Genomic DNA, 25723 nt, shown 5'->3' with positions numbered 1-25723 from the left:
TGTTGTAACAAAATAGAGAGAAACTAAGAAAGCTTCGTCAGCACTGCAACTCAAAAATCCCTTACTACTGCTTGGTAGTTTGAAATGAATTTAGCCTGCATCTTGAAATCATCTTCCAAGTTATAGGAGATGCTTTTATTTTCGAGATGGCAGGATAAACCAGACGTTTAGCACGTGATGTGACCATAATACCGAGCGTAGCTAGTGTCCGGCCGGTGCCAAGACCGACAGGCTGATCATGCCCTCATCCTGGCGACGTGACCCCCTCCCCCTTGACTGTTCCGCACTCCCTCTGGCTCCAATGGGCCATGAGACAATAGGCCGTACGCCCATATGTAAGACTATCGGGCTGCCCGCATGTTCCCAAGGCGTGCCGACGGGCGTGAGGGCATGATGCATCAGCCCGTCATTTGTACAGCAACAACCACCGCGGCGAGCTAAGCGAGGGTCGGGCCAGGGTGCAACAGCGAATGGCATTGGGGCTGCCCCCAGTAGGCGGTCGGCCTGTGACATCAACGGCCAGCTTTCACTTCTTACAACCCGCCATTATTCTTCCCGTACGCACGTGCAGCCCGTGGCTGGACTGGAAAAACAGGTACCCATGGCCGACCAACTCCTCCAGGCCAACGGCCAGAGCCGCCCTAGCAACGTCAAACACCACACTTCACCGTCTCTCATGATGAACTCGCATTTTGCGGGCGTGGGCGACAATGCCGACAAGCAGGCCTACGAGCATGGCATCCAGGTCATTGACGAGGACAAGATGTTCAAGTATGTCACGGCACCCTAGGCATCGTCCTTGCTGCGGGGCAAAATGCTAATCTCTATTCGCAAACCAGCGGAAACCTGTCTTCATACCTCAGTGTCGAAAATGTCATCCCCGCCGGCTTCAACTACCACCTCATATCCGTCTTTGGCTCGCAGTCAACGGGCAAGTCGACCCTTCTCAACCACCTCTTTGGCACCCAGTTTGGTGTCATGTCGGAGCAGGAGCGTCGGCAAACTACAAAGGGAATTTGGATGAGCAAGAATAAGCGTGAGGCAGGCGGCTCGGCCATGGCAGAGAACATCTTGGTCATGGATGTCGAGGGAACAGATGGTAGAGAGCGAGGCGAGGACCAGGACTTTGAGCGGAAGAGCGCTCTCTTCGCCCTGGCCACAAGTGAAGTCCTCATTGTCAACATCTGGGAACACCAAGTTGGATTGTACCAGGGTGCCAACATGGGCCTGCTCAAGACTGTCTTTGAAGTCAACTTGCAGCTTTTTGTCAAAGATGGCCAGTGAGTATACATTTGACTGGATTTGACTGTACTCTTGCACTGACAGCCCCACCAGATCGAGTCCAAGATCACTCTTGTTCTTCGTCATCCGCGATCACATCGGCGTCACGCCCCTCACGAACCTACAAAACACCCTGATACAAGACTTGTCAAAGCTGTGGGCGACCATATCGAAACCTACCGGTCTCGAAGCCTCGCGGATAGAGGACTACTTTGACTTCGCCTTTGTCGCACTACCACACAAAATCCTTCAACCAGAAAAGTTTGAAGAAGCAGTCACAAAACTTAGCACACGGTTCAAGGAAGGATATAGTGACCCAAGGAAGAGCGGGCTCATTGATGAAACAACCGCACCCATCTTCCTTCCTCAGTACCATCGTCGGATCCCTGCAGATGGCTTTCCTGCGTACGCAGAGGGTGTCTGGGATCAGATCGTGAGCAATAAAGACTTGGATTTGCCAACTCAACAGGAACTCTTGGCCCAGTTTCGGTGCGATGAGATATCCAGAGAAGTCCTCGTTGCCTTTGACGAACAGATCACGCCCCTTGAAGACAAGCAAGCTGAGGCTGCTCGGGCAGGGTCATTCTCGATCATCCCTGACCTTGGACCCATCATGAACACTGCACGAGCAAAGGTCCTCAAAGACTTCGACACCAATGCAAGCCGATACCATAAGGGCGTCTACAAGCGAAAGCAGGCAGAGCTCGAGGCCAAGGTCGACACACGATTGAAGGCTCTGTTCCAGAAGCAGCTCACATCAGCCCACAAGTCTGGCGTGGAAAGCTTCAGCGAAGCCGTTAGCACAGCAGTGAAGAGCGGTCAGAAGAAGGGAGGATCGTACGACTTTGCGCAGATTGTTGACTCTGAAAAGAAGAAGGCTCTTGCCAAATTCGAAGAGGACGCCAAGGCAATGGCTATCGAAGCGGCAAGCTGGAGCAGCTACGAGAATGAGATGAAGATCTTCAACAAGGAGCTAGAAGATGTCTCTAGTCGCCTCCGCAAAGAGGAGATGAGGCGCCTGGCCACCAGAATCGAGCGCTGGGTACGCTCACGTCTGGATGAGTCCGTTGGTCTTGAATTCAACAAGCTCGGATCTGGCCGGGGTGGTTCTGGTGCGCCTGAGCATGGCGATCGACCTCCTACTGAGAAGGACCTTTGGGACCGGGTCTGGAAGATCTTCATCGATACCGTCTCCAGCGCAGAGAAGCGGTTCACTGATCGAGCGTCCAGCTTCGACGCTAGTCCTGAAGAGGTTGAGGTCGGTTTGTGGAGACTGCGACGCAAGTCTTGGGCTGTGCTTCGTGCCAAACTTGATGAGGAAGTCATGGAGGGCAACATCCTGTTGAAGCTCAGGGAAAACTTCGAAGACAAGTTCCGCTACGACGACCTTGGTGTTCCTAGAATATGGAGACCCACAGATGATATTGAGGGCATTTACACCAAGGCTCGCGAGTCCACAATCACTGTCATTCCACTCCTCGCTCGCTTCAAGCTCGCATCGACTTCGAAGCCTCCATCGCTTGATGAATGGATCGGCGAAGCACCAGCTTCAGTGACTCCAGCAGACGAGGACGACTTGACTCCCATCGGCGGTGTAGACGATGAAGAGGGCAAGAGTCTGGAGGATGAGATGACCATTCTGTCTGACGCCAAGCAAGCTGATCTGCTTGTCCGCTTCAAGAAGACCGCGGATGGTGTATACGTCGAGGCCAAGCGCAGTGCCATTGGCGGTATCACTCAAGTCCCACTTTACTTCTATGGTCTTCTCCTTGCTCTCGGTTGGAACGAAATAGTCACAGGTACGTTTGCTACTACTCTGCCGATTCTATTTGGCTTCAATACTGACAGATTATAGTTCTACGCAACCCAGTATATTTCATCTTTCTCATTCTTATGGGTATCGGTGCCTACGTTACCTACACGCTTAACCTATGGGGCCCCATGGCTCGCATGGCCAACGCCGCCTCACAGCAGGGTCTTGAGGTTGGTAAGGAGAGGCTGCGTGCTTTCCTTGAGAGCTCAGATACTGGTCGTCAAGCCATGGCTATGAGCAGTTCGAATGAAACTCGAAGATACGAGAATGTCCGCATGGACAGGTTGAACGGAGATGGCAAGAAGAGCAGTGCCGAGGTTGAGGACTTGGACGATATCTGAGGGATCGAACGTAGGCTTGGGCTCTTCTTTGGACTGGACAGTGTTGGGGTTCAATGGCATGGATTGGAGGTCTTTGATGATGTTGCGCTAGCAATTTTGTCAATGGGGTTTTTCCCACTTGTTCAGATGGCGTAGCGAGGGAATGCAAAAAGCGAAGTTGCTGTCTTGTGCTCTGTTGTATAGTTCTAGATCGTGTTCTTCAGTATGTTCTTGTCCTACTGGTAGCCATTATCGTTGCGATTAATTGCGTGTGACTGTCTACTAGAGCTCAAGTAGCAATGGAAAAGCATCCAAAGTACCTCTTGGTCGTCCTTCATCATACCGTACGACCATCAGCCTCTCTTCCATAAATATCTATACATGATATATACATGACAATCCCCCCAAACCCTTCACACCCCAAACTTCCTCGGATCCAAACTCTCAATCCGCGCACTCCGCGCCTCGCCATCAAACACAATCTCACTCAACAGCTTCCCCGTGCCCGGTCCATTCTGAATCCCCCAACACGTATGCCCCGCCCCCATCAGCAAACCCTGCACACTCGTCTTGCCCACCAGCGGGCCCCCACGCTTCATATTGGGCAGATAACACGCCTGCCTCGCGGTGACCTCTCCATCCCTCAGTTCCTCGGACACGGCCGAGACCTGGTCGATGATGTCCTGGCAGCGCTGCTCGTCGCAGTGGACGAGATCCGTAGAGGCGGGTAGAGGGACGAGTGTGTCGCCGTCGCCGCAGGCGTAGACTTCTTGGTTGGGTCTTGCGTAGATTTCTGGGGTTACCGTCTCGCTTCTGCTGCCGCTGCCGCGCGGCATGTCGATGGCGGTGAAGAGGGCGTAGGCGGAGACGGGGCGGGTGGGGCGGATGGTTACGCTGTGGGCTCGGAGGGGGTAGATGGGGGTGGGATTCCAGATTGATTTTGTCCAGGGGCCTGCGGTGAGGATGATTGTGTCGGCGGGGAGTGTTTCTTCTTGGTCCGAGTCTTTGGGTTTGTAGGAGACGGAGGTTACGGCGCCGTTTTCTTGAGTGATGTTTGTTGCGGAGCCGTAGAGGATTTTGGCGCCGTTTTCTTGGGCGAGCTGGGCCATGCTGGTTGTGAATTGGTAGGGGTGGACTTGGGCGGTTGTGGAGGGAGTGCCCATTTCTTCGTATGCTTTTATGCCTTCTGCAGCGATCCAGTCGAGATCTTTGGGTACGCCGGCGGCTCGCAATAAGCCGATTGCTTTCTCTGTCCGCTTCTGCAGACTCACATGGTCTTCTTTGGCTTTGCCATCTATATCGCCCTTTGCGCTCTTTTTCTTTGCTAGAACACCCAGCATGTCGATTTGGCCGCAGTGAACAGCTCGGTAGCCCCAGCGGTTAGCTCCATCATGCTTCTCAGCTAATTCTTGATGCAGCTTGTAACTCAGTGGCACGATGCAGCTGGGATATGCCCATAATCCCAATAAACCACCTGCTTTTCCTGACGCACCACCGGCGATTTTGGTCGCTTCAAGAAGTGTAATTGTATCTTTTTCTCTATCAAATTTTACGTGCTGCGAGAGAAAGTATGCTGTAGTTGATCCGATGATACCGCCACCTGACAAGGGACATCAGCCTCGGGTTTCTGTGGGAACCGGATGTCAGGAAGAAGTACCGATGATGACGATATTTCGTTTTTGCTGCTCTGCTGCCATGATGGTTATAAGGCGCGATGGTGCTCCAAGCATGTGATGGTGGTTGGTAGGAAGTGTGGCGTTGATGGTGTTGCATTTTTCGGCGGCTAATAGACCGATTACAAAGGTACGTCATAGGTTATTCCTCTCGCAATAAACTGCAAAGTGCCCTATTAGTTAGGGTCAAGTTTCATTTCGAGGAATTATACTAATTAGATTGACTAGTCGGAGTATATAAGAATCGCACAAGGGAATGAAAAGGTAGACTTCTCGCAACGGGATTTAAAAGTCCCCGCCCATGTCGCCCATATCTCCCCCATCGTCTCCGCCCATATCATCACCGTAGTTGTTCTGGATGTATGTATCGCCATCATCTCCCGCAATTGCTGATCCTATGAGACCACCGGCGAGCAGACCACCTCCCGCTCCAAGAGCCATGGCCCCTATACCTGGTCCTCCTCCGGGACGCCTGCCGCCACCGCCCATAGGCATCATTCCACCACCCATCGGCCGTCCGTAGCCACCTCCACCGTAGTAACCACCTCCAACAGGCTGGCCGTAGCTTGGTTGGCCGTATCCATGGTGTTGCTGCGGGTAACCGGGCGATGGCGAATGCGACGAGCCAGAAGCCTTCCCAAGGATCTTGCCTAGAAAGCCCTTGCCCTTACTACCCTTATCCTGTACGGCTGTATCCTGGTATTGCCCTTGTTGGTAAGGATTTGGACTTGGCTGGCCATAACCGCCATATTGTTGTGGATACGACTGGCTGGCTTGGTTGTAGTAATCATTCGAGGCACCACGTGCGTGCGCTTCTTCCTCTTGTTGAAGTTTTCTTGCGAGTTTCTCATCTTCACTGATGTTCGCATACGGGTTGTTACTACTCAGGCTTCCCTTCTCGCTCCCGCCGGTTGGGAAGCCGCCCACTGCCCCACCAGCTGAAGGCGAGACATAGTTGGGAGGTGCGCCGGGAGGCGGCGCTTCACCAGGAGGGTAGACGGGCTGCGTTGGCTTCTCCCATTGCGATTGCTTCGTATAGATGTTTACGTAGAACCACTCGTTGTACTGCGTGTTCCACACGGCCTTCCAGCCTTCGGGTACATGTGGCGGGGGTGGGCCCTGTGCACACTATCAGCTATGTTCATGCATTCGTCTAAGTGTGCTTACCGGTGGAGGTGCGAAATCTGCCATGTTACGTGGACTGTACTGCTAATTCTGGGACGGTATTTTGACCTAGGGTGCAGAAGAAACGATGCGCTGGGATACCCAGAGAATTTCGCAGAGTAAGCTGGAATCCCAAAGTGGATGGGCTGATGACCCGCGGCGCTCCGTATGAGTGCGACTTTCAATACAGTGTGCGTCATTGTGGCGTGGCGACTAGATGATGAGCCAAACACCTGCTGAGCCACATTGCGCGGCTGTGATGACGATGCCAGTTTCCCTGAATACCATGGCACATGGTTCGTAGTAGTTTGTACGCATTCAAGGGATCTGGATGGATGTGATGTCATTCCGGGCCTGGTATGCGAACATGTATCACAAAGTTAAACCCTACCCATGATTCTACACAATGGTACCATAACATGGCTCCAAAATACCCAGTATTCTTATGCGCCAACATGAGCCGGTTTTTGTCATCTTCTCAAAGCCGCCTTGTATGCGTTCTGCGGAATCGTAATTGCTGTAGTGATCGGGTTGTTGCGTTGCTAATCAGATACTTGCTGCATGGTACAACTAGCCCAAGTCTTGATAGAGTTAAGACACCACTAGAGAGGTTAATTTGGTCCGCGACTAGCAACAGACCTTGCAGCAGGCTCATTGCCGATAAGTCAGACCTTTGCCAACGAGAGTGAGAACGCCATCCGGATGTCGGCACGTGCGGCGACTAGTTCTGGAATAGCCCTTGCATCTTCAATCAGACACACATACCTACACGGAGTGAGCTTTATTTAGGACTTGTGTCAAAGGCAACAGAAAGACATGACGGGTAGGTCATTCGGAAAGTGGTATTTGAGGCGACATGAAATGATTTCCATATCCAGCTTCTCCGTGTATGACATGAACACTGCCAAATCTTTCCTTTTGATCGCCCTCTCTCTTTGCGTATTTTCGGAGGAAGATGATATGGTCTGTTTGACTTTGTGTTGGTTGATCCAAGGCGGTCAAGCTGTGGAGTGATGACGTGCACACCTGCAAACAAAAGTGCTGAGACTGTTTCAACAGTATATAGTAATATCAGTATTAGTAGCGTAGTAGTTACAGGGATCAGTAATTATTACGACTGCTTTCACTTGGCAGCTTTGGTATTCGTTCCGGTTCTTTTTCGTCAGAGGATGTGTATATCCTAGGGCGTGGAAATGGTAACGACATGTTAACAGCTGTTCTGTTACCTCCGCTGCTTAATTTTTCAACGGCAATGAATATCGCTCTTGGTGGTTTTCTTCGCGAGGTATGCGTTGGCGTTCCTGTTTGCTATTTTTTTGGCTGCAACCGGGGCAAATACGGCACAGTAATGTCGGTGATGAACATATCGCCTGGTGGACGCACGAGACACATGAAATTTTTGGGTTAGGAAATGATGAAAAAAGGACACTAGCGCTGAGGATGAAGTTTGTAGCACAATGCTGGTAGTGTATCAATGGGTTAAAGGTAGCAACAACATTGAGGTAAGAGGTAGTATCGAACAGCACGCTTACCAAAGGCCGCACTAGAACATGCAGAGGCGCGCTGAGCTGAGCCACCATGCACGTGTACCGCCATGTACCTTGTTCTCGAACACTCTGGCCAACATTCCTTCGTATGCAATCCCAGGATCCGCGGTTGCGTATACGATTTGCCGGTACACGGAATGACGCGACTAAAGTCGAGTCAGACAGTCTCTTCAAGCTCATTTTTTTGTACTAGTTCAATCGGTTGTCCTGTCGGATATCCGCGATCCCATGCCTTAGTAAGAGATAGGCAATAAAGCAAGTGAGTGGATCGAACCGTGTTGTCTAGGCGTGTAGAGGCAAAGGCGCTACAAGAAGTACCACATTGCCTTACCTGAAAAAGAAGGAAAGGAGCAAGCGTTGTTTTCAACACATGTGGCACAGGAAACCGACCCCACAGCCTCGGTCCGGTGTGCAGGATATTGCAGCTATGGCAATATACGGACTGACGCAAGTATCAGTTCAATTCCGTTCAGCCCCAAGATACTACATGCGATTGCAAACGCAGCTATGCCAGTTGTGATGCGGCGCTGAACCTGCATAGCGTTGCATCGGACTTCCCCGTTCGATAGATCGCAACACATATTGCCGTGCCGCTGGATGGAAAACAGTACCAGCGACGGTGCAAAGGGCGCCCGAGTTGTCCCGCTGGTAGGCTCGCTTGTAGGCGTGCATTGCGAGCTTATGTCTTGGCAACATCAGACGGGATACTCGCATGAAAATGGACTAGCGTTGGGGTGTAAACAGCGCAGCTTTGGTTATTATTATTATTATTATTGATTAACGTCCTGTCTCAGCTGGTAGGCTATATAAGACGTGCAGGCTATGCCTACAGGTAACTACGTAGTGCTATCAATTTGGTGTAGGTGGGGGAGGGGGCTATCTAAATCGAGGTGAGGCTCGTGGCCTAGTGTGGAGGAGGGTAGTAGGAGGTCTTGCGGGTGAGAGGAGAGGTAAGTTGGGTGTAGGGCGAAGGCACCTAGTGTAGGTGTTGTCCTAGTTGTCGAGGTTTCCTTTATACCAGGCCTGCGTTGCAGCCCTAGTTTCCTTAATAAAGGCAATAGTAGCCTGTACGCCTACTGTAGTATCTAGTAAGAAAGCTAGCGATAGGGGGTCCTTTGTAGTTTCTTGCATCTTCTTCCTAGCCTCCTTGTATAGCGTGCAGCTAAGGAGGATATGTGCAGGGTCTTGAGTAGCTCGATAGTTGCAGGGGCAAACTTTAGAGTCTACTTTTCCTCGCTTGAATAGGAAGTCTCGTAGATAGCAGTGACCTAACTTAAGCTGATAGAAGGCGCTAGAGGCTTCTCTACTAGTAGGAGGAGTAGCAATCTGCTTTCTAGTCTTCCACTTGTACCTTGCGGCGTAAGTAGTAGGATTTAGAGTAATAGCTTTTCTCCTGTATTGTCCTAGATAGCTAAGCCACTCTCGCTCGCCTAGCTGCTTTATTCGTGTGCCTATTACAGCTAGGCTCGTCCTGCTAGAGCTAGGATCTAGCTTTGTCGCCTCCTTTGCTAGCGCGTCTGCTCTCTCGTTTCCTATAACGCCCTGGTGTCCTGGTACCCACTGTATGGTAGGTAATATGCCTTTTTCTTGTAGCTTTTCTGCTGCTATAGTGCATCTAAGTTGCCACTCTTGCCCTGGGTAGTCAGAAGCAGTCTTTAGTCTGAATATTGCAGCCTGGTTATCTGCATATACTCTAACTTCAAGGTAGTCGTCTGCTAGGTCAAAAGCTTTCTCTAGGCCTAGGGTAATACCCTCTAGTTCTCCGTTGTAGACTAGCTGGTTGTATCCTATATTAACCTTTTCATAAGCTATGAGACTAGCTCCTTTGTAGAAAGCTACTCCTACTCCTATACCCTTGCCTTCCTTTGTAGCTGAGGCGTCTGAGTAGATCGAGAGGAGATATTCGTCTTCTAGAAGCTCCTTGTGGTGCTTTGCTTCGATTTCCTTTGACTTCTTAGATATATTAGTCTTGTAGGGCATTGTAGAGCTCCAGGGCATAGAGGCGTAGTGCTTGATCTCCTCACTATCGTCCGATAGAGCTGTTGAGATAGATCTAGTAATACGCTCTAGCTGCTTTCCTTGATTACTAGTGATAGCAATATTAAGAGGGTGGCTAGGAGCTAGCTTTCTTGCTCTAAAGGCGTATTGTCGTAGGGCGTTGTTAAGTCTAACTCTAGGAGGACATAGAGCTGCTTCTACCTCGCTAGGTATGGCAGGTGAGGTTCTGAAGGATCCTAGGATCTTTCTACAGGCTTGGTTCTGCAGCTTCTGTCTCTGGTTAAGCGCTGTCTGCTGCTCCCTCCAGAAGATTTGGCAGCCATAGTCAGCTACGCTGGTGATGCAGGCTAGGTAGAGCTGTCGTACTGCTCTAGGAGAGAGGCCTTTGTTTGAGTTAGCTAGCCTGCTAAGGCGGTGGAAGGCTGCGCTAGCCTGCTGGTTTCTAATAAGGCTGTGGTGCTTGAATTTGAGGCTGCAGTCAAAGTAGACACCTAGCCATCTAACTAGCTCCTTAGACTGTACTATCTCCTGATTAGGTAGAGTAAGTACTCTAGCTTGATCCTTTCTTGATCTTGTCCAGTTTACTAGTTCAGTCTTTGAGCTATCGAATTGGATGGCTGACTCCTCTGCTAGTCTAAAGAGATTCTGAATCTCCTTTTCTAGTAGCTTGATATTCTTCCTTACTGACGTAGATGATATTGAGATCTGGAGGTCGTCTATATAAGAGGAGGAGTAGATATTCGCATTAGTCTGAATCGCCTTAAATAGTGGCTTTGAGTAGATCAGAAACAGGATAGGCGAGGCTGGGCTTCCTTGAGGGGTACCTGTCGAGATCTCCTGCGGCTCCTCAGTCTGTCCGTCAAAGGACAGCTGCAGTACTCTGTCCTCTAGGAAGGACTTTGTCCAGGCTAGTAGGCAGCAGGGGAGGCCTTGATCTCTCATGCCTTCAAGGAGCTTGTTTTTTGAGACATGATCGAAGGCTCCTTTAATATCAAGAAAGATAGTAGTAGTAATCTTCTGCTTTCTTTTCTGCTGCTGTATATTGTTATAGAAGAGTAGCGCAGCGTCGATAGCGGATTTCTTCAGTCTTCCTCCTAGTTGAGAGGGGTGGAGTAGATCTGTTGTTTCCGCTAGTGCGCCTAGTCTTCTAGCTACTAGTCTTTCTAGTACTTTGCCTAGGCAGTTTAGGAGTGAGATAACTCTATAGGCCTTAGGGATCGAGTAGTTAGGCTTGCTTGGCTTCTTTAGGATAACTCCCTTTGCTTTTCTCCAGCACCTTGGGTGGTAGCCTAGATTGAAGAAGGTGGAGTATATCCTAAATAGGGCTTCTGACTGCGCTAGGTAGGCCTTTTGGATCACCTCCTGGCTGATCAGATCAGGCCCTGGTGAGGTAGCCTTCACCTTGCAGCAGGCAAAGGAGAGTTCGTCCTTTGTTAGAGTAGGCCAGGTCCACTTGCTGTCTCCCCTGTAGGTGTGGAAGGAGGGGGTGGCTGTCGTAGGAGGCTGAGGAAAGAGATCCTCTCTAAAAGCCTTGCATTTCTCAGTAAACGTCTCCCTACCTTTAATAGTAGGTATTTGAGTACTAAGGTTATCTTTAGTGTATGCTAGTGCTTTAAAGATCTCTTTTGGTGAGTCTTTTCGAAGGAAGGCCTCCCAGTGGCTTTGCTTAGCTCGTTGAATAGCTTTTAAGTATCCATTTTTCGTACGTAGATACTCTCTTTTCCACTGGTAGAGAGAGCTATTATTTTCCTTTTCTACCTCCTTCTTGTAGGCTCTATAGGCTCTACTTAGTTCTCTCCTACGGCTATCTAGCTCGCTAGTCCACCAGGGCTTTGTCTTTGGCTTTAGGTTGACTAGTGGAGTTGACTTTTCTAGTGCGCTCTGTATAGCCTTCGTAAGATCTTCTCCTAGCTTATCTAGCTTAGTTTCTAGCGCGATATTTTGTCCTAGAATAAGCTTTCTTGAGGTGTAGTTTGAATAAGGAGGTAGTGTCGACAGTCGCTTTTCTAGATCTAGGGCTTTGATCTCCTGTCCTAGCGTCTCCTTGAAAATCGTCCAGTCCGTTCGTTTAGTATTATACTGTTTTGGCTGGCTAGGCAGCTGGCTAGGCAGCTGACTAGGTAGCTGGCTAGTAGTATAGGTACTAAATAGTATTGCGTGGTGATCAGATCCTACTTTAGGTATAGTCTGCCAGTCCTGGATACTAGCAGCTATATTATTGGTTGCAAAAGTAAGATCTAGTACGCTCTCTTTCCGCATATGAGACCTAAAGAAGGTGCCTACCCCTAGAGTATTTAGTAGAGTGAGATTTTGCGCGTCTATCCAATCTACTAGCTCCTCCGCTAGTGTACTAGGGCTGCGCTCCTCTAGGCTCCACCTAGGATGGTGGGTGTTGAAGTCTCCTAGGATGATTGACTGAGGTTGTAGAGTCTCCTGTAGGAGGCGCCTCTGGATTGTCGTCTTATTTTGGCCTTCTAGAAGGCTTTTCTCGTTATAAATGTTATATATATAGAAGTTAGAAGTAGAGGCTAGTACTTTAATAGCTAGAAAGTCGTTATCGTTGCTAATAAAAGGAATAACCTCTACTTCTAGATCTTTCCTAATATAGAAGAGTACTCTAGGCCTTAAGGAGGAGTCCTCTAGGGTAGGTAGTATCTGAGTAAAGTTCTGGTGAGCGATAGATCTAGTGCTTGAGTAGGAGGATCTCTTGAGTAGCCAGGGCTCCTGTACTGCGACGATTTTGGCGTCTACTTTAATAGCTAGGTCTAGCGCGCTCTCAGTAGCAGAACTACTTCTATTAACATTTATTTGTAGGATCTTTAACATCCTAGTTAGTAGGGCCTGTCCTAGTAGTCCTAGCTATAAGAATATCGCAGCTAGAGCTATTTGCCGCGTGAGGCTTACTGCAGTTAACGCACTTAAAGATAGTGTGTACGCAGGCTTTGCCTTTTATAGGGCAGGAGTTGCATTTATGTAGGCTAGTGTGGTGAGCCTCACTGCAAATCTGACAGGCTACTCTACTACATCTAGTCTCAAGGTGGCCAAAACCTTGGCATTTAGAGCACTGCTTTAAGTTGTTAATAACTCGTAGCTTCTCTGCTCTCAGGCTCTCTCCGAGAATATAGAGCTTTCCTCTAATAGCCTTTAGAGCCTCCTCTTCAGTTGCGAAGGCGACGCAGGCGGAGCCATAGCTCTGCTGTCCTCTCTTAGCCTCAGGAGTGAGCCAGAAAGGGGTGCCTACTACTTTGAGGCCTTTGTTAAAGGTCTCAATCTCCTCCTTGATTACCTCTAGGCCGTGGTTAGTAGGTAGTCTATGGACGACTACTTTGAACCACGAGGTAATGGGCTGAGCTACCTTGAAGGCTACTAGATCCTTCCAGATACTCTGGTTTTCTAGCAGGTAGTTGGCTGTAAAGGCAGGTGTAGTAGTGACTACCTTATTCCCTTTTGAGGATAGCGTGACTGAGGCGACTACAGGCGATTGCACCCCTCCTTTTAAGGTGAAGGCTTGGTTGAAGGCATTTCTTAGCCTGAGGGCGTCAAAGGCAGCAGGGCCTCCTTGGTTGACTAGGACTAGCTGCCTCTCCTTTAGGCTAGGCTTAGCCTTTTGAGGTGCCTTCTTCTGCACAGTAGTCCACTGTTGCTCCTTATTTGCTGTTGCAGCTGCGGCGTACGATATAGGCTGCGTAGGAGCAGCTGTCTGTCTATTACCCTGCTGGTTTGGTTGTGCAGGGGTAGGTTTGTCGAGGCGGCGAACCTTGTCTCTTAGCTCCTTAGAGACGTTTGAAAGCGAGGAGATCTGATCTCCTAGAATTGCTGCGTTCTTCTTATTAACTCGGCCTGTCTCAGTGTAGTCTCTAAAGACTTCTACTAGGTCGAGCAGGCTAGTCTGCTGTGAGGGGTTGCTTTCAGCTAGACTAGCTGCTTGGACTACTAGGTTTCTAGCTATCTCGAGGGCCTCTTCTACTGTCGTAGCCCTAGGTGTTTTGTTTTGGCTAGCGAAAGGATTCCTTAGTGTTGAGCCAATAAAAGGCGAGAAGTTGCTTCTAGTGCGGGTGTGTGTGGGTCTATTAGGCTCGGCAGGTAGGTCATCTACTGTAGAGGGGGGTGTGCTATCCCTAGGGCGCGAGGATTCCTGAGTCCCTTGGGTTCTTTGTACTTCTACTACGATTGTGTCCATCTCGTCGATCTCCTGAGTGTAGCTAGTAGCGCTCATCTTTGATCTTCTACTAGCCTCTTCTAGGCTAGTAGTAGAGGCTGATCTTTTCTTCTTATTCTGCTCTATACTAGAGCTTCGCTCTATGTCCTGCTGGACTCGAGCTTCTAGATCGCTACCTTCGAGTTCTACCTGATCTCTCTGAGTTGGCATTAATCTAGATGGTCTGTGCGCTGAAAATTTTTCTTGAGGTTTGTAAGATAGCTGTAGGGAGACGAGTACTTTCCTCTACTGCGCGACAGCGCGCTAGATGCACGCTTTAGAAGTAGTTGCAAACGATTTTTTATAAGAGATTTGTATATATTTAGCTAATATTACACCTATTCTAGAAAACTCGAAGTTGGTGTGAAGGTGCGCAGCTTTGGTTGAATGTGGAGATACTTGGCGGGGCATTGATGACCAGTATATATCGAGACCAGCGCTTACAAGGAAGACACGACCAGGCTGTCGGTGAGAGATGCGGATGCATATCCGGCCATGGGTGGCTTCGGGTAGTAGCATGTGGTACAGCTGGCTCTTGTGCCGATCCAAGCGCCTCGATTGAACGGCATCCTTGGTGTAGAGTCATGGGGAGATGGGTGCCAGGTACACGCCTGATATCATGAACGGCTCCAAACATGGTTGATACTCTAGCGGGCAGACGTAGATGACGGCAACTGTGGAGCTAAGCATGTAGTAAGCGTCGACCGGGCCTGGTACAAGCAAGAATGCAAAGGACGGACAGGTACGGAGGGCGGGAGGGCCAGAGCCGGGCGAGGCATTTTGACGGTATTGGCAAAGGCGAGATGGAAGAGTGGAGTAGCTGTCCCAACGAGGTGGAGATGGAGGGTGGCTGAGTCGAGATTGCCAGGGCGACTAAGATACTGTCGTGTGACGGTAAGTCAGGCACTGCTTGGCACACAACACCACCAGAGGCGTTATCAGTCGGCCAATCCCCATGGCTGGGAGCCTTTCACGGCCTTTGATTCCAATGCAGGGTAAATCTACTCAAGATGATGATCCAGAACGAAGACTACTTTATCGCCCCCAAGGGCCGCTGCTATCGCTGGTACAACAAACCCCACCATATTCCATCTACGGCGGCGACACCCATAGCGGACAGCCCTGGAACCAACGACTCTAGCCGTTTGCTACAACTACCGCGAGAGCTTCGTGATGAGATATGGGAGCTGGTCTTCAACTCGACGAGGCTGACATTTGGCCTGCAATACACACCCCGCTTTGGCGAGCGGTACCTCAAGCCTGCCCCACATTCACTCGCGCTATTACGCGTATGTCGCCAGATCAATGCTGAGACACGTGACATCTGGATGCAGCGTGTGCTCTTCAACTTCGAGGATCCTCAGACCATGCTCAACAGGCTGTCGGACCTGCCAGAATCTACCGTGTCGAGGATCCGCCATGTTCGCCTCATTGGCTCCCCAATGATGCGCTATCTCAAGGGCTTCGATGATCTCATGTACCGACACGAGTCCATTTTCCAGCTACTGCCTACACTTCGGCTTGACTGCTTGACCATCTTTGCAGTTGCCGCGGCTGCACCAGAGTACGATGCTATTACCAACCTGGTCAACCGTGGCAATGGTTGGAAGGAACTTCGATACGTTACTCGTAGCTCACGTATGCTTGGATTCGGTCCCTCCAGGAGCCATGGATCTCGCGAGACTGGCGACATCTGTCGTCAGCCTCAGCCGAGATTCTGGAACAAGAGACTGTTGAACAGAGACGGCGAGGGTTCGGGCTCTATTGTCCAGGTATTCAGGGCACTAGACGAAGACGACGTCATTGCTGTTCTCGATCCGCTTAGGCGCGAGCCATTTGAGCAGAACCCAGAAGAGCACCTTGTCAAAGGGTTCGGCCGAGTGGATGACGAAGGGCTGACAAGAGGCGCTGGTGCACGACGAGCCTTACTTGTTGTGGTGAAGCGCGGCGACAGCGTAGACGTAAGCCAAAAATCTCCAGGTTATGGCAAGGAACGCGACATGAAAGAGAGGTTCAAAAAGAGGACCTGGCGAGTGCGCAACAAAATTATTGTTTGGACGTCTCCAGATAGTGAACGAGACGACGACGAAGTGGGCAATGGGTGGGCGAGACCTCAACTCCGCCGGCCTCCTTATGGCTTTGACAACTACTACGATATCGACGACATGTGAAGCGCATGGGATGAAGTGTCTTTGCTATATGTTTTTCGGGTGTTTGGGCATTATAGAGTTTGTTTGCTTCCCAAGTTGGAACAGGACAGCATGCCGGTATAAACGGTACCAAAGGATTTACGATAGTAGCTAACTGCCATGACGAGACGCATGGAGTGGACCGGTTACGTTACTGCTCTACTTAACCTCTGGACGCATTGATAGTCGTCATGGGAGTCATGCCTGTTGAACAGGCACAAGATCCCATGTGAGTTGGCGTCAAAGAAGGCTCGGACCGGGGGTGGGATCACTGGATGGTCCGCGAGTAGCTTATCGGAGATGCTTCTTTTCAAAAAGGACGTGAACTCCTGGTTTGGGGGCGGCGTTGATGGACAAGGCGCAAAAGGGTGAGTTTTTGTTCCAAGCACGCTTGGCTAAACAGAGCAGCTAGTATTTTCATCATATACACGGTACAACATGTTGTTGATAACACATTGTTGTCTTACTCTCAGAAATAGCCGTGCATGATACATTCTGCCAGTGAGCAAAACTCTGAATGCAATCATCCTATCTCTTCAGATAAGTAGCAAGTCGCTGTTGAAGCAGATGCGTCCAAAATAAACGGCTTTGTCTCACAAGGGCTTCTGGATTCGGATGGCCCTTGCAGGTAAGGATAGGTCAATCATCCCACTCATCCCGTCTACCGATCATGTCCTACACCACTGTCTGCAGTGTCTATACCCAGGGCAGATGACTCGAAATGAGTTTCTGTATACTGAGTTCTCCGCTGAGCTATCGATACGATCAGCGTATTTGGGTAGTAAATGCCGCAGCCTCATGATGTGGCTCACTGACGAACCAAAGGCAGATCATCAACGCATGAACCCGATTCCGATGCTTATGCCCTTGATGTGTTCACATGCCTGACGCCTTTGAGTGAGACCTTCCCGTATTGCATCAGTCCCGGGCTGTATGGACAAGCCACTATGGCCCATTGTCTCTACTGTAGGGATGTCTTGGCCAAGACATCTAGACCACCTGATAAATCCCGCTCTTCGTCTAAGGGGTATCCTTGCGGTCAACTTCACCGTGACGATTACACGGTTGGGGATTTGGACGATCCTAGAATCTGCTAAAGTGTCCCGCAAAGCCGTGGCCAATTGAAAAAAAAGAAAGCATGATGAAGACAATCGGGTGGCAGAAGTTAGGTCTCCTCTGGAGAAAGGGTGGGGGTTCTGTAGCGAAGCAAGGATTGATTGCTGCGCTATGTTCGACACTTGGCCAATTAATGTCATGAAAAAAAGCCCTGTGGAGAAAAGTTGCGAAGACCAGGAGTTGGCCGTGAAGATTGAACAACGAACAACGCTAGGGATGCAAGTACGTACCTATGTACCTATGTACGTATCTGTACATGTATACTGTACTTGATGAAGACGACGATGGATTAGACAATGCGTTCTGTTGCCACAGGGTGCAACGCCTCTCTTGGACGTAATTTCATTGGCCCCGTCGAACGCCACCGGCCGCTTATCTTGGCAGCCCTCTCTCGACATGACCTTTTTGAGCCAAACAAATCATGATTAATTAGCCCCGTTCTTAATTAACATGTGCGCGCCTTCTGAATCTCGCGGGGTTCTGTCCGACTGCATTGCGCCATCTGCCAAACAGTCGTCTCATCACACCTCGGTCCGGTCTGCGCGTATTCACTGCGGCAACCATCGCGCTGCGCGGTTGCAGGCGCGCCTCTCATCGCGCTCATCCGTTGGTTCCGTCTGGGATTGAGTTGAGATCTAGATCGCTGCTGCGCGCCCTCGAGTCTCTTTGCCTGGGCGACGATGCCGAAGGGCGCCTTCCGCGTATCAAAGTGCTGAACGTCCCCATCGTCCCCGTCCAGACATCACACTAGGCGCGCATACAGGCTCGCTCCATGGTCGTATTCGATACTTGACGACAACTGTCCTATTGGCTGGCAATATAGCGCACCACCAACGTTTCACCGCGAAAACCATCACTATGTCAGAGGTAGGGTCCTCCACACAGCATCCGGCTCTCAGCTGAATCAGCAATGTACACCGGCCGAGGCTAACATCACAAAGAGCGGAACTTCGCCAGACCGCGACGGCATCTATGCCTCGAATGGTCGGGCGTACGATAAGTATCATTTCCAAGAAAACAACATCCACTCACACGGCATTGAGCTGGACGACGATGAAGATGAAGACATTGACCAGCTCATCGAGGACCTTGAATCGCAGGATGGCGAGAATGCCGACTATGAAGAAGAAGAAGTGCAACAGCCAGGAGGCGCTCGCCTCATTCCGGAAGAGCTTCTCCAGACCGACACACGCATCGGCCTTACATCGGCCGAGGTTCTCATACGGAGAAAAAAGTATGGTGAGAACAAGATGAAAGGTACCAACTACTTTGCCCCTGTCGCTTACCCCTGTCCGCTAACTAGGCGTAGAGGAGAAGACGAACAATTGGGTCAAATTTCTCATGTTTTTCGTTGGTCCGATTCAATTCGTCATGGAGGCAGCCGCCATCCTTGCCGCCGGTCTCGAAGATTGGGTTGACTTTGGTGTCATCTGTGGATTATTGCTCCTCAATGCCAGTGTGGGCTTCATCCAGGAATATCAGGCTGGATCCATTGTCGAAGAGTTGAAGAAAACGCTCGCTCTCAAAGCCACTGTATTGCGTGATGGTACCTTGGTCGAGATCGAAGCACCAGATCTCGTACCTGGCGACATCCTACAGGTCGAGGAAGGTGTCATTGTCCCCGCGGATGGACGCATTGTCACCGAAAATGCCTTTGTACAAGTTGACCAATCTTCCATCACTGGCGAGTCCTTGGCCGTCGACAAGCATCGAGGAGATACCTGCTACGCTTCTTCGGCAGTAAAACGCGGCGAGGCTTTTGTCGTCATCACAGCCACAGGCGACTCTACTTTTGTGGGTCGTGCTGCTTCTCTCGTTGCTAGCGCGTCAAGTGGACCCGGTCACTTCACTCAAGTGCTACAGGATATTGGGACAATACTGCTAGTGCTCGTCATTGTGTCACTCCTAGTTGTTTGGATAAGCTCTTTCTACAGGTCTAACCACATTATCACCATACTTCGATTCACGCTTGCTATCACCATCGTCGGAGTACCTGTCGGTCTTCCTGCTGTTGTCACAACGACAATGGCTGTTGGCGCTGCATACCTTGCCAAAAAGCAAGCCATTGTCCAGAAGCTCTCCGCTATTGAGTCGCTTGCTGGTGTCGAAATTCTATGCTCCGACAAGACCGGAACACTGACAAAAAACAAACTTTCGTTGGCTGAACCTTACACCGTACCTGGTGTCGACCCAGAAGACCTTATGCTCACTGCTTGCTTGGCCGCTTCGCGTAAGAAAAAAGGCATCGATGCTATTGACAAAGCTTTTCTCAAGTCTCTGCGGAACTACCCCCGTGCTAAGTATGTCTTGAGCAAGTACAAGGTCATTCACTTTCATCCTTTTGACCCAGTATCCAAAAAGGTCCAGGCAGTTGTTGAGTCGCCGCAGGGTGAACGTATAACATGTGTCAAGGGCGCTCCACTGTTTGTCCTTCGAACGGTTGAGGAAGACCATCCCATTCCCGAAAATGTCGACTTGGCATACAAGAACAAAGTTGCAGAGTTTGCTTCTCGAGGTTTTCGCTCGCTTGGTGTCGCCCGTAAACGTGAGGATGAAGGGTGGGAAATCCTTGGGATAATGCCGTGCTCAGATCCTCCACGACACGACACGTACCGAACTATCAATGAGGCCAAATCTTTAGGTCTATCAATCAAGATGCTAACTGGTGATGCTGTTGGAATTGCGCGAGAAACTTCGCGCCAGCTTGGCCTTGGTAAGTGCGCAATCGAGACAACCACAAATCAATCTAACACAATCATAGGCACAAATATTTTCGATGCGGAGAAGCTTGGCCTGAGTGGAGGTGGCGAGATGCCTGGTTCAGAGTTTTATGATTTCGTTGAAGGTGCTGACGGTTTTGCTGAAGTATTTCCGCAGCACAAGTTCAACGTCGTTGAAATCTTGCAACAAAGAGGCTATCTCGTTGCAATGACTGGCGATGGCGTGAATGACGCGCCATCGCTGAAAAAGGCAGATACTGGAATCGCCGTTCAGGGAGCGTCTGACGCTGCCTGTTCGGCTGCTGACATTGTGTTCCTTGCTCCTGGTCTTTCAGCCATCATCGATGCTCTGAAGACATCACGGCAGATTTTTCATCGCATGTACGCTTACGTTGTGTATCGAATTGCCCTCTCGCTTCATCTCGAGATCTTCCTCGGGCTATGGATTGCCATACTGAACGAATCGCTGAACTTGCAACTGGTCGTGTTCATTGCCATCTTTGCCGATATTGGTAAGTGGTTCACACGCAAATGTCTGATCAGCTACTGACTGTACTGCAGCAACATTGGCTATTGCCTACGACAATGCTCCATACAGCAAGACCCCGGTCAAATGGAACTTACCCAAACTCTGGGGCATGTCAATTCTGCTTGGTGTCATTCTCGCCGTGGGGACATGGATCACCATGACAACCATGCTTCCTTATCTTACTGGTGAGCAACAAGGTGTTAATGGTGGTATCGTTCAGAACCATGGACAGCGTGATCCAATCTTGTTCCTCGAGATCACATTAACAGAAAACTGGTTGATATTTATCACTCGCGCCAATGGCCCCTTCTGGTCGTCGATTCCTTCATGGCAACTTGCGGGTGCCATTCTGGTCGTAGATATGCTCGCAACATGCTTCACGATATTTGGATGGTTTGTTGGTGGGAGGACCAGTATCGTTGCTGTGATCCGTGTATGGGCCTTTTCTTTTGGCATCTTCTGCATCATGGCCGGAGTTTACTACGTTCTGCAGGGGAGCCAAGGATTTGACAATCTCATGCATGGAAAGCTGCTCAAGCGAAAACAAAAGCAGAGAAACCTTGAAGACTTTGGTAAGTAGTACTCAGAACTCTAAAAGAAGCAGTTACTGATATGTTACAGTCGTTTCGCTACAGCGAGTGTCGACGCAGCATGAGAAGACGACATAGAACAGTTGTTCTCCTAAACTCACCCGCGATCGACTATAGTCTAACGCTATGCTGTCTTGAGTAGGCCATCTGCGGCATACATACGTTTCTGTTTTCTCCTTCTAGTCTATGCGACCAAAGCGTTGATGAGAAATACACGTATTTCATTCTTGTTTTCATTACGCATCTCATGGTGTTAACGTAAATACCCAGAGTCAGGGAGGGGGGGGGCGGAAGTTTTTCAAGAATCTTTAGTTTTTGCCTCGTCCATTGGAGTACAAGCGTGGTTTTTGCAAGAGCCATGCCGCTGAAATCAACTTTTTTTCCATCGTTCAAGGCATGCCATTTTCAGTTGCAGGTGGTTGCAGTAGGCCCTCGATGTCACAATGACAGATTAAAGAGTCCATCTTTACACTCGTGACAGCTCTAGGAATCCATCTACGTCTACTCACACAAGCAAACAATACGCTTTTGTAAGCGAAGTGGATTCGGATCACGGCAATAGCAGTGGCGTCAGCTACCAGCGATGACGAACCCCACCTTTGGTATTGAAACGACATGCGTACCGGGCCGGACCCTGTCGGTTACGTGTACCAGCCCCGCAATTGCCCACTCTCCGGAACTCCTTCATGCTCAAGATTCTTCGTAACTGTGCAATCACCAGCTATCAATCCAAGTCTCGTCATAGTCTAGCCATTTCCCTCACTCGATTCTACAAGCCACGAGCACGAACTTTTGCAAAGATGGCCAACCTCAGCGTAACCATCCCGAAGCTGAAGCTCAATGACGGTAACTCAATGCCCATGCTGGCGTTTGGTACAGGAACTTCTTGGTATAAGTCTGGCGAGGAGAGTAAGATTGATCAAGCGATCATTGATACTGTAAAGATTGCAATTAAGTTGGGATATAATCATCTTGATGGCGCAGAGAGTACATGCTGAAACGCCCTCTTTATGTCCATGTCTTCCTAACGAGTTACAGTGTACAAGACCGAACCCGAGCTTGGGACAGGTATCAAAGAGAGTGGTGTTCCCCGCGAGAAGCTTTTCGTGACTACCAAAGTGAATGAGGGCAACATCAATAACATTGAAGGAGCAATCAAAGCTAGCTTACAAAAACTGCAGTTGGAATATGTTGATCTGTAAGGAATCTATAGCCCTCAGACATCTACTTGACTCTGACTCATCAAGCTATCTCATCCACCAACCCTTCTTTGGCAGCTCAGAGGCCGATCTTCAAAAAGCCTGGGCTGATATGGAGGCAGTCCAAGCCGCAGGTCTTGCCAAATCCATTGGCGTCTCCAATTTCCTCCCCGAACATCTATCAGCCATACTGAAGACTGCCAAAGTAAAGCCTGTGTGCAACCAAATCGAATTCCACCCTTACCTTCAACGCGAAAAGCTTCTGGAATTCCACAAGCAGAACGGCATCGCTACTACCGCCTATTCACCTTTGGCGCCTGTCACCAAAGCAAAGGGTGGGCCGGTGGATGACTACGTGGAAGGACTGACCAAGAAGTATGCCGTGAGCGAGAATGAGATCTACCTGAGGTGGTGCATTGATCAGGACATTGTACCGATCACGACCAGTAGCAAGGAGCAACGTCTGAGTGACTACTTGCGGGCACTGACATTCAAATTGACGCCAAAAGAGGTCAAAGATATTAACGAGTTGGGCCAGAAGAAGCATCATAGGTGTTTCTGGACTCACAAAGTGGGTTTGGTCTACATGATTGAACGGAATTACAAGCTAATTTTATGTACAGTTTGCCGCTGACGATCGATCGTGAGATTCCCAAGGCGATCATCTAGAGAGAGGCATTGTTTTTGATGTGATTGATGTAGAAAGAATTACACGCAGGACATCAATAGCTTTTATGCAAATAGGCTTGCAGGAGTGTATATGGTCCAGTGACATTAACACTAAAAACCTGAAAGTTTTTGCATAGAACATGAACATTATCGTATATGCATTTTTGGCTGTCTTCTTCTCTAGCCATGACTCTGGCAAGTAGATTGATTATGATTTTGCTTGCATGTCGTTGGCTGTGAAGTCATGTTACCGATGCAAGTCAGCACCGTAGCGCCAAGACGGTTCGCTCAATCTTTCCGCGCGAGCTTACCAGCTTCAGGCTGCACGTCCATTTCTCGCCCTTCTGCCCCCCTCGCATCACCAAACGCGACCTCTGTCTACGTGCAGGACACATCGCAGATTCTTGCGAATACACGGGGATTCAACGCCGCGCCGCGTAATTATCGCCATCATGCCAGGCGCCACTGCGAAGGGCAAGAAGCAGGCGAACAAGAACGCCTATCGCCGTGCGAAGAAGAAGCAACAGCGCTCTGTACGTGTCGCATGTCTATTCCATCGCGCATCACGAGTCAATTTGCTAACAGCCTTGAAGGAGACACCGTCGACAGCCGGCGACTCTGCGCGTGAGAGCGAATCTCCCGCACCCGAAAGCGACACAAATAACGAAGCACAGGCTGTGAAGCCCGCGGACCTATTATCCATCGATGATATCGCGAACCAGTACAATCTTGACGATCCGCTCTTCGAGGAATACAAGAATGTTTTCGAAAAGTTCAGGGAGCCGACCGACGAGGAAGCAGCGACTAAGGACAATGAAAAGCCTGAGATCTACCACTCAGACGACGACATTCCTGACGAAGATGAAGACGATGGCAAGCCCAAGCTCTCTAAGAAGCAGAGAAAGCAAATGAACAAGCTATCGGTCGCGCAGCTCAAGGCACTGGTTCCCCGACCAGAACTGGTCGAGTGGACGGACGTGTCATCATCGGATCCCCAGCTACTAATCTCCATCAAGGCAGCCAAAAACGTCATACCCGTACCCTCTCACTGGTCGCTCAAGCGTGAATATCTGTCATCCAAGCGAGGTATCGAAAAGCCACCCTTCACCCTACCCAAGTTCATTCAGGAGACAGGTATTGCAGAAATGCGAGATGCAGTCTTGGAAAAGCAGGCAGAAATGACTATGAGGCAGAAACAGCGAGAGCGTGTGCAAGGAAAACTCGGCAAGCTTGACATAGATTACGCGAAGCTCTATGATGCCTTCTTCAGACGGCAGACCAAGCCAGAGCTGACCCGATACGGCGAGGTCTACTACGAAGGCAAGGAATTCGAAACCAACCTCGTAAATCTGAAGCCAGGCGAGTTGAGCGAGGAACTCCGTGAGGCACTTGGAATGGCACCTGGTCATCCGCCTCCTTGGCTCATCAACATGCAGCGTTACGGCCCCCCGCCATCGTATCCCAACATGCGCATACCCGGTGTCAATGCTCCGATTCCTCCGGGCTCCTCTTGGGGTTTCCAACCTGGCCAATGGGGAAAGCCCCCCACAGATGAGGCCGGTAAGCCACTTTTCGGAGGAGACCTCTACGGCACTGCCATTTTGGAGGAACAACAGCAACCAGCACATGTGGGCGAACCTGTCGAGCGCGGTATTTGGGGAGCACTTCGAGCTGAGGGCGAGAGTGAGGATGAGGAAAGTGACGAGGAAGAAGACGAGGAAGACGAAGACGAAGATGAAGGAGAAGAGGACGCAAGTGGCATACAAACATCCATGACTAGCGCATCGGCTATGCCATCTGAGATTGGGGGCGCAGAAAGTATTAGTGGAGAATTTCAGCTCAGGAAACAGCGCAAGGGGATTGAGACGGAAGAGCCAGGTGCGCCGCGAAGTGCATACACAGTACTTCCAGAGAAGAACATATCTGCGACTGGCTTCTTTGGTGGTGAACACGCTTACGATCTGGATGCAGCTAGGCGCGATGCGCTTGGGCACGCTCAAAAGAAACGCAAAGCTGGAGATATCGACGTATCTGTTGATATTGACCAGTTGGCGGACAGCGACAAGCTGGACAAGGACGCACTAAAGAAAGAGTATGAGTCTAGGCAGCGGGCTGAGGCACAGGGACAATGGCAGAGTATCGACCAAGACGATCTAGCAGATATGATCAACCAGGAAAGCAGGAAGAGGACCAAGAGGGAGGATGAGCGAAAGACTAGGCGCTAGTTCTGCACTGTCAAGAGTCCATTGGGGACATGAATTTTGTATAAAAGATCCAGGATTGCACTTTAGGGGCTCAAGAGCGAGCTGGCGTCACGGATGTCACGGGTCAATAGGGCTTCGGCATACTCAGCATTGGGAAACGGCGTTATATGCGGCAACCAAGTGTGCCCACAGATGAGTATAATCAAGATGAAGATTTTCAATATTCGAGGCACAGCAATGGACAGGGATGACACGGTGACTATGGATACGAACTTCCGCTACGCCACGATTGACGCACCGAAGACGCGAACAGCAAAGCAAAGGGGGCGGAACAAAGCAGCCAATAGTTGTGAGTTAACAACTTTTGCCAGACTCAACATGAGAATGCCTGAAATGTTGAGATGTGCCAAACGGCAATTGCGTCAACAAATTTCTCGAAGATCAAGTGATACACCTTCACGTTTGGAAGAATGGTAGGGTGGCAATTATCGCACACGTACACGCCACACGCGA

The 25723-nt window shown here is 50.0% G+C and overlaps 5 protein-coding genes across 5 annotated transcripts; 3 read left to right on the top strand and 2 right to left on the bottom strand.

The window, feature by feature from the left end:
* Positions 1–601: 601 nt before the first annotated feature.
* On the top strand, positions 602–3734 carry PSV08DRAFT_209018 (RHD3/Sey1; the record flags this gene model as incomplete). The annotated part of the gene is made up of 4 exons (XM_014225270.2): positions 602–771; positions 840–1280; positions 1336–3080; positions 3137–3734. 4 exons carry the CDS (start codon positions 602–604, stop codon positions 3433–3435), a joined length of 2655 nt encoding a protein of 884 aa, XP_014080745.1. The 3' UTR covers positions 3436–3734.
* A 19-nt stretch (positions 3735–3753) lies between these two features.
* On the bottom strand, positions 3754–5149 carry PSV08DRAFT_365444 (FAD dependent oxidoreductase). The gene is made up of 2 exons (XM_014225269.2): positions 5072–5149; positions 3754–5014 (listed from the first exon to the last, which is right to left on the bottom strand). Exons 1-2 carry the CDS (start codon positions 5142–5144, stop codon positions 3828–3830), a joined length of 1260 nt encoding a protein of 419 aa, XP_014080744.2. The 5' UTR covers positions 5145–5149; the 3' UTR covers positions 3754–3827.
* A 136-nt stretch (positions 5150–5285) lies between these two features.
* On the bottom strand, positions 5286–6348 carry PSV08DRAFT_329637 (uncharacterized protein). Its single transcript, XM_014225268.1, has 2 exons — positions 6255–6348; positions 5286–6206 (listed from the first exon to the last, which is right to left on the bottom strand). The coding sequence occupies exons 1-2, from the start codon at positions 6276–6278 to the stop codon at positions 5373–5375; spliced, it is 858 nt and encodes a 285-aa protein (XP_014080743.1). The 5' UTR covers positions 6279–6348; the 3' UTR covers positions 5286–5372.
* Positions 6349–15004: 8656 nt separating this feature from the next.
* Positions 15005–16383, top strand: PSV08DRAFT_380612 (uncharacterized protein; the record flags this gene model as incomplete). Its single annotated transcript, XM_014225267.2, has 1 exon — positions 15005–16383. One exon carries the CDS (start codon positions 15005–15007, stop codon positions 16163–16165), a length of 1161 nt encoding a protein of 386 aa, XP_014080742.2. The 3' UTR covers positions 16166–16383.
* A 1596-nt stretch (positions 16384–17979) lies between these two features.
* Positions 17980–25231, top strand: PSV08DRAFT_373996 (uncharacterized protein; the record flags this gene model as incomplete). The annotated part of the gene is made up of 11 exons (XM_066093285.1): positions 17980–18000; positions 18241–18556; positions 18609–20012; positions 20061–20531; positions 20581–21120; positions 21922–22125; positions 22177–22336; positions 22386–22908; positions 22961–22980; positions 23407–23539; positions 23600–25231. The coding sequence occupies 11 exons, from the start codon at positions 17980–17982 to the stop codon at positions 25229–25231; spliced, it is 5424 nt and encodes a 1807-aa protein (XP_065948223.1).
* Positions 25232–25723: the final 492 nt, after the last annotated feature.

The sequence above is a fragment of the Bipolaris maydis genome, assembly GCF_028858645.1.
Source record: "Bipolaris maydis strain C4 unplaced genomic scaffold PSV08scaffold_14, whole genome shotgun sequence".
NCBI lineage: Eukaryota > Fungi > Ascomycota > Dothideomycetes > Pleosporales > Pleosporaceae > Bipolaris > Bipolaris maydis.
This window is presented reverse-complemented; position numbering and strand designations above follow the sequence as displayed.